At 44.0% G+C, this 12,603-nt stretch overlaps 2 protein-coding genes across 2 annotated transcripts; one reads left to right on the top strand and one right to left on the bottom strand.

The window, feature by feature from the left end:
• Positions 1–4,269: 4,269 nt before the first annotated feature.
• Positions 4,270–7,609, top strand: LOC124693170. Its single transcript, XM_047226636.1, has 4 exons — positions 4,270–4,378; positions 5,438–5,729; positions 6,205–6,441; positions 6,989–7,609. The coding sequence occupies exons 2-4, from the start codon at positions 5,481–5,483 to the stop codon at positions 7,262–7,264; spliced, it is 762 nt and encodes a 253-aa protein (XP_047082592.1). The 5' UTR covers positions 4,270–4,378; positions 5,438–5,480; the 3' UTR covers positions 7,265–7,609.
• Positions 7,610–8,263: 654 nt separating this feature from the next.
• LOC124688397 (eukaryotic translation initiation factor 2A-like) lies at positions 8,264–12,289 on the bottom strand. Its single transcript, XM_047222084.1, has 13 exons — positions 12,244–12,289; positions 11,805–12,162; positions 11,476–11,662; positions 11,135–11,369; positions 10,988–11,056; positions 10,789–10,890; positions 10,544–10,584; positions 10,240–10,373; positions 10,093–10,159; positions 9,871–9,967; positions 9,679–9,794; positions 8,634–8,659; positions 8,264–8,540 (listed from the first exon to the last, which is right to left on the bottom strand). The coding sequence occupies exons 1-13, from the start codon at positions 12,275–12,277 to the stop codon at positions 8,444–8,446; spliced, it is 1,563 nt and encodes a 520-aa protein (XP_047078040.1). The 5' UTR covers positions 12,278–12,289; the 3' UTR covers positions 8,264–8,443.
• Positions 12,290–12,603: the final 314 nt, after the last annotated feature.

The following is a 12,603-nucleotide window of genomic DNA, read 5'->3' on the forward strand; positions in this document are numbered from 1 at the left end:
CAAAGATAAACAAGAAACACATTTTGAGCCGACGATGTCCTCCTCGCATGAACCCCAAGAGAAGTAGTAGCAACACCATGTAAGCAATGACGTTAAGGGTAGCACACAGTGATCACCAATCGGTGTCAACGAAGGAACACCTTCCTCCTCCATCACCTAAGAGAGTCCCAAACCCTCTCGCCCTGGATTACAGGGCACCGTACCGTTGGCGGGTGGAGATGTTCACCCTAGAACAAGGAGAGATGTATTCTAGGAAACCAACCGGGTAGACCACGTTGACCACCTCGCCGCGGCAGACACGCTAGTGCTACGAACAACTTTAACGAGGACACCTAGAAGAAGGGAAAGCTTGGGAGTAGCCCTAGAACTCGAAGACGCGGAGGAGCCAAGCAAAGCAGCCTCACCTCTAATAGATTCACATCGACCATGGCTCCGCTCGCCTCTACACCACTAGTCCCAAGACGACGCCTCCAAAGAGGGAACGGCACCCATGGCACCGCCGCCATCCAATCCAAGCGGATTTTGAGCTTTCACCCAGGACAGGGGTAGGGGTGAGGGGATGGGACCTCAATGGCGCCTCACTAGGCAACGCCGCCTAAAAGGCGTCACCGCCACTGTGGTCAAAGACAGAGGATTTCTCCCGGCCCCAACAAGCCATACCCGCTCCCCAGCCATCAACCACCGACACGAAGCTGACATCTAAGATCGGCAAGGAGGTAGAGGCCAGAGGGAGGTGGAAGATCCAAACTTTGGGCTCCGACTCGAGCAGACGAAGCCACCCACCCTTGAATCGCCACCCGCATGGACCAGGGCGCCGATCATCAACATCCACGAACGCCACCGGCCGCGTGATCGGCGTCGTCTCACCATCCGAGGCCACCGCCTTGGTTCTGGAGCCCCCACCGTGGAAGCCGCGAGACATATCTCCCTCACCTAAGGCCGAACTAGGGGCCATTCATAGGAGAAAGGGGAGCCCGTCGAGCAGCCTCCTTGATCATGGTGATCCTGACGCGGAGATCCTCCACCTAGATACCACGCGGGAGGGGGCAAAGGGCTGAGATCCCCGCCGCCCGCTTCAACGGCGTGCCCGGTGACGTCTCTGGTAGCGACAAGGAGGGAGGAAGGGAAAGGGGCGGTAGCGGCGCGGCTAGGATTTCGCCCCCTTAGTCATCTGAACGGGGCGACGCGAGGAGAGCGAAGCAGTCCCTCTCTTGTCCTTTACCTGCCACTTGATCGATGCATACTTCAAGCTCCTCTTCCAAAGAGAAAAACAAGCTTTCTACAATCGAACAAAATAAGTTGCCGTGGATGAAGGGGCGCCAAGATTGCAAAGGGACAAATGCAGCCGGTTGCTTTCCCCGTTACTTACAAGTAAAACTGATACGGATCGATCTTTCGTCTGTGAAAAAGGAAAATCGGGCCAAGATCTCGCCGTGAACGGTCGTGGGTTTCTTGATGCGAGGACTCTACGGATGAGTGGAGCATTCAGGGATTTTTGTCGTGAGACACGCCTAGTCGGCTACCATACACGATGTATTGGTGCTGGTGGGCAGTACATCAAGAAAAAAAAAGCAGCCGCTGAAATTTCGTGTTTGCCCTACCCCTCACGGCTTTTGAGTTTCCAGTAATCTGGCTGGTCTGACCTTGGCCGGGAAAGTCAGCTGCTCCGCTGGCTGCCGGTGGCAGCCACTCCGGTCACCACCGCACGCCAAATCTGAATAGTCAGAGCAGGCTTCTTCCGTCCGATATGGATACCTTGGACTAAACTGGTGTAGTGCCTTTTTCTCTTTATTTTTCATTTTGACCGAGACAAAGGAATTAGGATTTTTCATTAATTAAGAAGAAAAGAGTTGACCGGTTTATTAGCGGGAAACCAAATGGAAACCAATATAAACACCCTCGCCGGTTTTCATGAAACATTATTATCGCGAGGACACACCAACTAGAGCTGCAAACAAGTGGAGTTCGAGCAAGTTAGACCAGACTCAGCTCTACTCAATACAAAATTCAAGTGAGCTCAAACCGTGTGAAGTTAAAGATTGAGCTATAAAATTTGCTTCATACTCAGCTTGGGCCAGTCCCGAATCAATCTCAAGCTATGAAAAACGATAAATTATGAATATTTTTTGCATATGAAATGAAGAAAATACCGCCCATACATGTAGGAATAATAACTTAAACTTTCATATTTTGCTTATATAAATTTCATAGAAAATGGAAGGAATAAATTCAGTCCACATGGTATAAGCTATTTGTATCATGTTTTCTTTTAATATATAGCATTATTATTACACATAAATATATTACAACCCTACACACACAACCACTCTCTCTACCCACAAAAACTACACACACAACAACAAAAACGAGGATCTTTGTTGAGATTGCCCACCAGCATCATCGTCATCACGCAATATTTATATATTGACTTGAAAGAAGCATTTGCTTGTCATGTAAATAAAGTCTATACATCAATAAATATGGACTGAGCCTCAAGTCACATGTAAGTATCTTAGATTCCGTTAAACAATATCTCAGACGTGTATGTATTATTACCAAATTCTCAAGGCCTTTGTTCGGTTAATCCTTTTTGTAGGTGAATTAGAGTGGATTGGATGAAAATTAGGAAGATTCTTACTTAGATTTAATCCCCAAAATCCATGTCCATGGATTCAAATCCGTAGGAAATCGAAAAAGGCCTAATGTGGAAACCCCTCAAACGAGGGTAAAACCAATATGCCAAAGCCACCCACTTAATTTCTATGGAGCTCAAACTGCGAGAGCATGTAGCCGAGCTAGTTGGGCGGGGTATTGCACGGCAAATAGTTTAATTAGACCCACTTTATTCCCTCTATCATTACTTGTGTCAAGTAAAACTCCTTTTTCTTGGCATCTAGTTTCTTTCATTAATTTCCGTTTTCTTTCTATCCTCCTTGGTTTTCTTCTTCTCTCATCTTCTTCAATGGAGGATGGGATAAACTTGAAATTTTTTGCACCTTTGTGGTGGCTAGATGAAAATCCAAACATCCCCACTTCTCATATTCAAAGACCAAGGTGACCCAAAGTCATGACCTTAAGGGTTGGCGGGCTCTTGCAAATGTTAGAATGCCTAAAAGGCCTTAAAATCCAAAAATATACAGAAGAAACTAGAATACCTACAAACACCTACGTATTTGGAAATTCATAAATTACATCAATATTTTCCATTGTCTTTGCATATTGCTCATTATTATTTTTATGCTTCACAAAACCTCCTTTACGTGGGACAACGATCTCTATTTTCTTGTTGGACAGTTAGCTTTGCCATGCTAGGTTTTTCGTGTGTATCTATCTTTCTTTTGAGTTTGTTTACGGTACGTAGACTCTCGTCATTCGGGCTTGGAATTAAAGAATTAATTTGCAATTCTAAGAAAAACATGGTTGGCTACCATAGAATCGGTTACGGATTCAATTGAGAATTTCATGGTTTTCATCCCATGCGCAACTTTAATTCCTTCCGTTGCTCCGTCATTTCCGTGGATTTGCAAAATAAAATGATGTCATCGATGCCATTTCATTTCTTCCAAATGAAAGGAAACTATGGTTGACAAACGAAGCCCTTGACAGGGTTTTCAAGTGTATCCTTCGTTCTAGACCGAGAGTATTGTCCTGCTAAATAAGGGCTTCTTCGGTTCATTGGATTCGTATAGGAATTGTGTAGGATTTGGATTTTATATGTGACTTTTTCCTACATTAGTTGTTTGATTCATAAAAACATATCCTATAGGAATCTTGCAGTTCAAATCCTATAGTAATGAAACATTAAGTCATACCTCATGGATTTTTTTTTTTTTTTGACACAATCAAACACAACTCCTTTTCCTATAGGATTCAACTAGGTAAAACATCTTAATCCTATGCTTTTTCTATTCGTATGATTTTTTTTCTCTATCTTAGGAATTAAAGGAGGCCCGTCGTGCGAGGCTTGCGTCAGGCTTCCGTCCAGTTGTGGGCTAAACAAGGGGCCGACCAACAGTTCAAAAAAGGGGCCCACCAGCCTGCGTGGGGGGATTAGACGTAACAGGCCCGATCAAACTACCCTGTATCGAACGAGGCCTGAAGTGGGAATCAACAGACCAAGGCCTTACGTGGGGATCTAAAAAAAAGGCCTAACTAACTCTCACTGCGCGGCGCCGGGTTACAAATCGCCCGAGCGGCATACAGACAGGGCTCTCCAACCCGAGTACGAGTAGGACGACCCCAATCCAAATCCCTCTTCTCCTTATTGCTCTCCCCGTCCCATCTTCTCCTCGGTTCCTCCTCACTACGCGGAAACCCCGCCTCGCCTCCCACCCACCCACCGCCGGGGACCAGCCTTCCGCCGCCGCGGTGCTTCCAGGTAACGCCCCCTCCACCGCCTCACCTTTTTCCTCTCGCGTGCTCGCATGATCTGCGACCCTCGCCTCCGCCGTTCGCGCTCCCCCCGGTTCGCGTCCGCCCGCTTGGTCGGTCTCGTGTTCGTGGCTGCCTGTGGCGGTGGCGGCACCGTCCGCTTTTTTTTTTTTTCTGCCCCGGTTAGGGTTTGTTAGGGTGCGTTGCCGTGCGCTGTGGTTTACCCCCCTCGGTACCTGACTCGAGCAATCCTTTGTGGGCGTCTGCCTTATCTGTCAAACCCCTCACGATTTTTATTTCAACATTAAGGAACACATAGCGCCAATTCCGACTCTGCTCCAGCTGCCTTTGCTCACGTGATTTGTGACGGAATTTACCCGACAAGGTTCATTCTCTTACATACATACATGGGGCTAGAGCAGTATTACGGCTGCGTGTCCCTGTAGCTCTAGTCGTTCCACGCCATCATTTCTGTCGTAGAATTTTGTTCGCTTCACTTGTGGTTTTCCGTTAGTTGGTTTGAGCATGAACAAGAAGGTAGCGCATGTTTAGGTGTGAATTCTGTATCAAGTGATTGGCATTTGGCAGTATTCTGTATGGAAGGAAGACAATGCGATCAAAGAAAGGGGATGCCGATGTAGTCGGTATTTCCTCTGTAAAGTAGAACAGCGGATGCATTGTAACTGTTTTCGGTATATAACATAGAATTATTTGATGGGATATATAATTGGCAGATATGTCCTTATTAAACCAAGGGGGTATGTTCACTTAAATATGCATGTGAAAAGACACAACTGCTTTAATTTACCTTCTGGAGAAGAGAAATTGTATAATTTTACTATCTGATGAAATTGAAGCCTGGAGTAGATTAAGAACATCTGTGTATTTTCACATGTAGTTCTTATTTGAGTATGTTTCCACCTACGATTGATCTATATTGAATATCAGAACATGGAATGGTTTATTGCTGTTAGTACTATATAGCCCCTTACTTGCTTCTGCTTCTGATGGATGAACCAGTCTTGTGTATTCAAGAAAAAACCTTATGCTGTCTGTAAATCTGCAGGCTTGTCTCTAGTTAATTCGGTTATTCAAGTAAACAGAAAAGCATGAGCTACTTCCAAGCTACAACTTGCAAGCCTCATAGTGGGCTCATTGTGGACAGACCCATAGTGGGCCTTGGGAAGACCTGCAGATTACTACCTGTTGCACAGTGTTCCCTACGGTCGCGTGCTCTTGGACTCCGCAAGCTTGAAAAGCAAATCTACCCAAGGCTTGTTATTGTTGCTGCCAGCCACAAAAGGGTTACTCCTGTCTATGCCTCGAGTGGAAAATGGAATCCTGAGATTGACAATGATGTAAGCATATTCCGTGCCCCTATGCTTGATTATACATGATGTGAGTGTGTGTCTGAACTGACTACAATAGTCACAAAATTATTATGCATCCTGTTTTTTTCACTTGATATTAGCTCAAAGTGAGCTAACATATCTGGTACTATTTGTTTTAACCTTTCTTCTGGTATTATTTGGTTCAACCTTGCCACACTTTCTCCCAAAACATGCTTATGTGATGCTCCTGAAACTAATTTATTATATAGCTCATGTAATCTATTGGGTTGGTTGAAAGGCTAGTAGTTAGGGCCTTAGGGGCATGGTCTGGCTTGGTGGTGGAAGTTAAAGTTAGGGGTATGTGGCCAAAATAGGTTGCTACAGTCTCAGTTTATGCACCAGATGATTTGTGCTGGAAAGGTGCATCTATATATGTTTCATTTGGTTTCTGTTAGGAATGTCGTTGACCAGTCTCCTTAACTTGTTTTTGGCCTTGTTACAGACCTTTATGGATGATTTGAACAAGGCCCTGGCTGATGCAAAAAAGCCACGACCCATACAAGATGTGCTGAAAGAGAAACTCACTATGCTGAGAGAACAAGCATCTGGTGGAGGTGGAGGAAATGGAAACAGGCGTGGAGGCAATGGTGGTTCCGGTGGCCCAGAAGATGAATCATTCAAGGAATCATTGGATGAAATAGTCCAAGTTATCTTAGCGACTGTTGCTTTTATACTTGTGGTAACTATCACTGCTTTCTTGTTGTGTTTTTCCTTCCTTTCCAAATGCTGTTTTTTTTACATCTATCACCTCTGATTTATAAGCTTTAGTGTAGTCCAACTTTCCAATTTTATTATAATGCTATTATCAGTAAATAATTATGTATTTTTAATGAAATATCGTGTTATATAATTTGCTTTTATTACAATAACCTTTTCATAAATCAGCTGACCAAAAAGGCCAGTCTTGGACCATTTGTACCAAAAGAGTTCTGTCTGTATATGTCTAGTTAATAAGTATTGTATGTTTGGCAGATAACATGGTTGCTTGCTTGGTTCCGGTTTTATTGAAAGACTTTGTGTTAGTTGAGTAGTGTATAGCATTTGCCTCTGAAATAATTCTTGCTCATGATAGACTGCATCGTCCACAAGCAACATGGAAATACCAAAGTGACTTTCATCTTTTTTTTTATAAAATATCATAGTTGTGTATCTATGCTTAGCTTAATCCTAAACATTAAGAAACCATGACTTCGATCTAAATCACTTGTATTTTCTCTTTGGTGCAGTATATTCATATTATCAGAGGCGAAGAGCTGTACCGTCTTGCCAGGGACTACACTAGATATCTTGTCACTGGTAAGCGAACTGCCAGACTGAAGCGTTCCATGCAACAATGGCGCAATTTCTCAGAGAAATTCATGCAAAACGACGGCTCTCAAGAAGAGCGGTACGAGAGGCCAGCCAGTTCCGAACCCATGTGGTGGCAACAGCCTCAGAAGTTTGTTCATCTTATGGAGGAGCTTTGCAGAGGAAATTGGCGCCCTCATGCCCAGAAGTCTTAGTTCTGGCATTCCATTGTCCTTTTTTGACACTTCAAAGAATATGCGGGCGTAGGTGGGATGGGTACCAGTTGCACGGCTGGTGCAAAAATTCTACATGGATGGAGCTTCTTGCTGGGGCAGATGTCTTGTTCTTTGTTCTTTTAACGCGTACATGTGTCTCTATCTGGTTTGTTAAGTATTTGAATGTGGGCAGGTTTTTGGCAATTTTGTAGTTGATGAGACTGATTATTATGATGGTTAGCCTGGTAATCAGATGTAGGTGATAACTGTTCACCTATTTTGCGATGGATTATAACTGTAAAAGCCATATGAAGAACCTAGTGGCAAAAATGGAGATTGCTCTAAGCACGTTGTCTGTTCATGTCATTGACATCATTTGCATCTGTTCACAATGCTTACTGTAAGAGGAGAATGTGGCTCCTCCGTCCTGTAACGTTATTACAACCTGCTAACTCACATAATTGTTACAATATCTAATACTACAGGACGTGACATATTCTGTATTGTAATATCATGTTATATTATGGGACTGAGGGAATAAAAAAATCCGTCCTCTATGAATATCAGGAGCGATTGTCTAAGCCACCAAATTTTAAATAATTAAAGCAATTCTAGTCGCCAAGTCACTGGACCAGCGAAACTGATTCCTACAAGGTTGAGCTTTCAAAGCAAATCCATAACCGGAAAAACAAGGATGTTTTTATTCATTGGAATGGATGTAGTATTCTGTTGTTGCAACTGTCTCCTTGTTTGTCATATTCTTGCTGCTGTCCCAATGCTGTCAAAAATTGCCTATAAACAAGTATTTCTGCTGTCAATGCTGTGAAGAATTGCCTAAAACCAAGTATTTAGCGCGCTATGTTTTTGGCTTTTGGACTCTTTGCAAGCACAGCAATGTAAATGTAATCATCGTTAATTTGCTGGGTCCAAAGATTTGCATCGGTCGAGCAAAATAAAATAGCTCAAGTGTTTTCTGTGATATACTTATACAAGCCGATGTATTTTAAAAAACTATGGTCATTGCTGTGCCGTATTGTGGCTCCGACCTCACACATCACAGGTTAATGGAAATCATGATTTCACATTCAAGATACATAGCCTTTTCCACCAAAAAGAAGGAACCTTCTCTCACTATGAATTTCGCTCTGTTGGCTAAAAATGCTAAAACAAGCCAGTCAATCAGCTGTCATCGGCAGAGGAACCTTCACCAGTCTTTTTCTCCTTCTGCTTCTCTCTGCGCTTCTTATTTCTTAATGCGGTTTTGCTCATCTCCGGTCTGTTCCATTTCGAAGGTTGGTTAGTTGTGCATAGAGCTAAAAACGGCATACAACAAAAAGAAGTAAATGCAGGGTGTGCTGAAGAAACTGACCCTGTAGGAGCAAGGCCACCGAAAAGCTGCATTTTAACAAATGTGAAAAGTCAGTATTATGATAAAAGAGCAACGAGAGCTTTATTAACCACCTGAACTACAAACACACAATACCGCAGCTAGTAGAACATAAAAAAAAAAAAAGGATAATTAACTAAGTGGAAGCAGCAGACGCTATTGTTTCAGTGAAATGTATTAGAATGATGCAATACGCACAAAAAAAAAGTCGGTTCCACATGCTGGTAAACTAACCTGTGGGTGTTGCAGGCTATAAATAATGGTAAATTGGTTGTAAATGGTATATTGGTTGTAATAGCCTCTTATATTATGGGACGGACGGAGTAGTATACTAGAAATACTGTGTGCAGGAATAAACAAAGCAATGAATGTTTCTCTACCTAATGGAGGACTAGGCATTGTTTTTCAGTAAAATGCATGTGTTCTCACCAGGACTAGACAACTACTTTTCGACCACACTATTATGCACATGCAGTGTGCTGCATTGCATGACTTCGTGACCAACTAGGACACTTCCAGCATTTCTTTTGAAGAATGGAATCATCCGGAATAAACAAAGAAATGCTTGTTTCTCTACCAAATGAAGGACTAGGGGGTGTTTTTCAGTAAAATGTGTGTGTTCTCAGCAGGAGTAGACAACTACTTTTCGACCACACTATTATGCACATGCAGTGTGCTGCATTGCATGACTTCGTGACCAACTAGTACACTCCCGGCATTTGTTTTGAAGAATGGAGTCATCCTATATGCCAATCATGAAATATTCATATGATCTTTTGGAATCACATTTATTTTCGTATGACATTGGAGTCCACATATCAAATATCCCAATTCTTCAGAGAGTAAGTCTTAAGTGTGCACAGATAGCATTTTACACCCTCTGGTTATGGATAAAGCGGCAGGTTAGCAATAAAATCAATATTTGAGTCCGTAAAAAATACCAATATTTGATCAGCAGTTTCAGTAGTTTGTGATTGCAAGCTAAATATCCAGGATAACTAGAATTTGACGTATCTTTCAGATATACCTTATCTTGAAGCGCTGCAGTATGCTTTGATTGGGGTGGACGGTATGCTCCAGCAGGTTTTGTTCCTATAGTTACAGGAGCCTTGCTTGATGTTTGTGCCGATTTAGAACCTTGTCCTGAAACCATAGAAGTCAATAGGAGATAACAATTGGTCATTACTTGCTAACATGGAGCATAAGATAATACTGGAACCTTGTTTCTTTGTATCTTCAATTTTTATGTTACTTAAAGATGTTGTGAGGTCAGCAATGTCATCAAATCTTTCAGGTGCTTCAGGTTTCCAGTCAGCCTGCGGAATTCAAAAACAACCATCATGAACATAATGTGAGGGCTTGCAAATTTATTTCTTCGACACGTTTCTAATTGTTTAGGACCAGCAAAAAATATACACAAGTGGCTATGCAGGGCACACACCTGATATAGCTTGTTTTCAAACATCTTCTTAAACTGGAGAGATCCATTGTGGTCAAATATTTTTATTCTGCATCAGGAAACATGAAGATTACCGTGTAAGGATCCAAACCCATTTCCACTAGCATGCAAAAGCTGTGGGAAATATACCCATTATCTATTTGAAGCCTCGGAGCTGTAGTAGCAGTCATAAAATGGCGGCCATCAGGTGACCATTCACTTATGACAGACCATTCAGCCTTTGTTTTCCCAACCAACTTCTTCTCTGCATAATCCCAGAAAGCCTGGCAAAGAAGTACTATGTGAGCTAGGCAGCAACCACTTAAAAGCATGCCCCTTTTTCTTGTGTAGTTTGTTAGAGGTTCTCATCAACCACACAAGACTTCAATGTCCACTCATTCTCACTGTCAAAGTTATCGCTTAATAAAAAATTTATAGTAGTGAAGTAACATACCATATCACCAGGCAAATTACCAAATCCAGCTATAACAATAACTGGTACGAAAAATGAGGTCAAGGATATCACCAGGCTATACATGTTTTTGTCTTACATGAAAGCAAGTGAAATTACTATATTGTTAGATGTATATGGCTATGCTAATAACCAAACTGCAATAAAAGGGTGTGCATATGCTATGCTACACCCATTCAAGACAGAGAACACGGCATGGCTGGCTGATCAAGTAATTGAAAGGATACATCGCCCTTTGGGGTTCCATCTTATTGTATTATAAGGACCTTCACCAAGCTCATGAAGAGGGTTGCACTTTTTGTTGAATATTGTTGCTTTAGCAGGCATAACTGAGATTCAGTCAAGGAACACTTGCGCAGAAAATGGCATGACAATAGATCTGAAATATCTGGTTAATGTAAGAACTATGTAAGGAACTAAGGATACATCCATACACAACAGCAAATTCTGAACCAGAGGAAGACCACCGAACATCATGCACCGGACCCTCCTTTTCTGCAAATTTGCTGCTAGAGTTAGTGACCACATATTACAAAACAGTCTTGTATAGAATTTCAGAAACTAAGAACTTACTGAGAGGAACAATTCCTTCGAAGGCCCTATCAGTTGTCAAGTAGTGCAACTTGGTTTCACCATAGTAACTCTGGTTGGTTTTATCCACGTCAGCTTGAGAAACAATAAGAAGTCCAGTAGACCCCTTGTTCCAGTGAAATTGAACAGTGGTACAGCGGAAAAAGCTCCTGCGTGCAACAACTTGGTTTTGTGCATCCTTGTCACAAGAGAAGATCTGAACACTGGCCGGAACACCCTACTTACAAGAAAAAGGAGCAAAGAAAGATTAAAAGAACTCATTGAGTTTGTGAAATTAATTCATAGTGGAAACACTACCAAAGTGAAAAGCAATTAAGTCAAACCTTTGCTTCCGGGACAAATCCAGCAACATGAGATCCTGGATCACTTGCAAGCTGCATCGCGGCTATGCTTGGGAATCTAACTTTGTGTACAATCCCTTTAGTGAAATCCTTTGTGTCGAAGAACTGCATCTCATTAGTCTGCATCCGACAAGCAACCGACTCATCCGCAGAAAATTGAACCATTGGCCTGCGAATTTAATCAACGTGTCATGTATCATTAAGCTGAATGCATTTCATTGCTCTAAGGCAAGTGCATATTTACAGTAGTACAATTAACCATCCAAGTTCAGGAAGCAGAATTTAAGCACCAAAGTTGAGGTAGCACGAACCAAGTGGCCTTGGAGAGGTTCTTCTGGTAGTGCTGGTAGAGGGCGGTGGCGGTGTCAACGTGCCAGACCGTGACATTCTTGACCTGCGGGGAGGACGACTTCTGGAAGGTCTGCAGGTAGGATCCGGTGGGCGAGAGCGCGGCGGCGGTGAGGCCCGGGAGGTCGAAGGACCTGATGACGGAGAGCGAGCCGCAGTCGTAGACGGTGGCGGAGGCCGAGGCGACCGTGACGAGGAGGCGGGAGCCGTCGCTGGAGAAGGTGGTGGCGCTGCACGCCGTCTTGGGGAGCTTCTGCGGCGGGCTGGAGCCCGGCGGGTAGGGAGGGCCGGGCCACACCGTGAAGCCGTCGGGCTCGCGCACTGCGGTTCGTCCGGGCCGCGCGTTCCGTCAGACGGGTGCAAGATTAGGGGAGAGGACCGCGAGGGGAGGAGGCGGCGTACCTAGGATGGAGAGGGCTGGCTGCTGCGCCGCCATGGCCGAGCGCGCGGCGAGGTCTCGGCAAGATCGGAAGCAGAGATGCGGCGGAGGCGGCGGCGGCGGCGCGGTGAGGGGGTTTTACTGGATGGAGGTGGTGCCTGCTTCCTCGTGGTCACTGACACGTGGGTCTCAGTAGTTTGTGGGGCTTCCTTGTCAGTGTGACGTGGTCGTCTGTGGGCTTGCCTGCTTGGGCCTTCAACAATGCCAACAGAAACATGCCATTGGCCCATGAACCGCTCCCAAACCAGGAACCGCTCCGAGAGAAAAGAAGACCCGGGGCGATCTTTGCCGCCGAACTACAGCGGTCAGCCGCCGGTCCCTGC

Source organism: Lolium rigidum, chromosome 2, assembly GCF_022539505.1.
Source record: "Lolium rigidum isolate FL_2022 chromosome 2, APGP_CSIRO_Lrig_0.1, whole genome shotgun sequence".
NCBI classification, from domain to species: Eukaryota; Viridiplantae; Streptophyta; class Magnoliopsida; order Poales; family Poaceae; genus Lolium; species Lolium rigidum.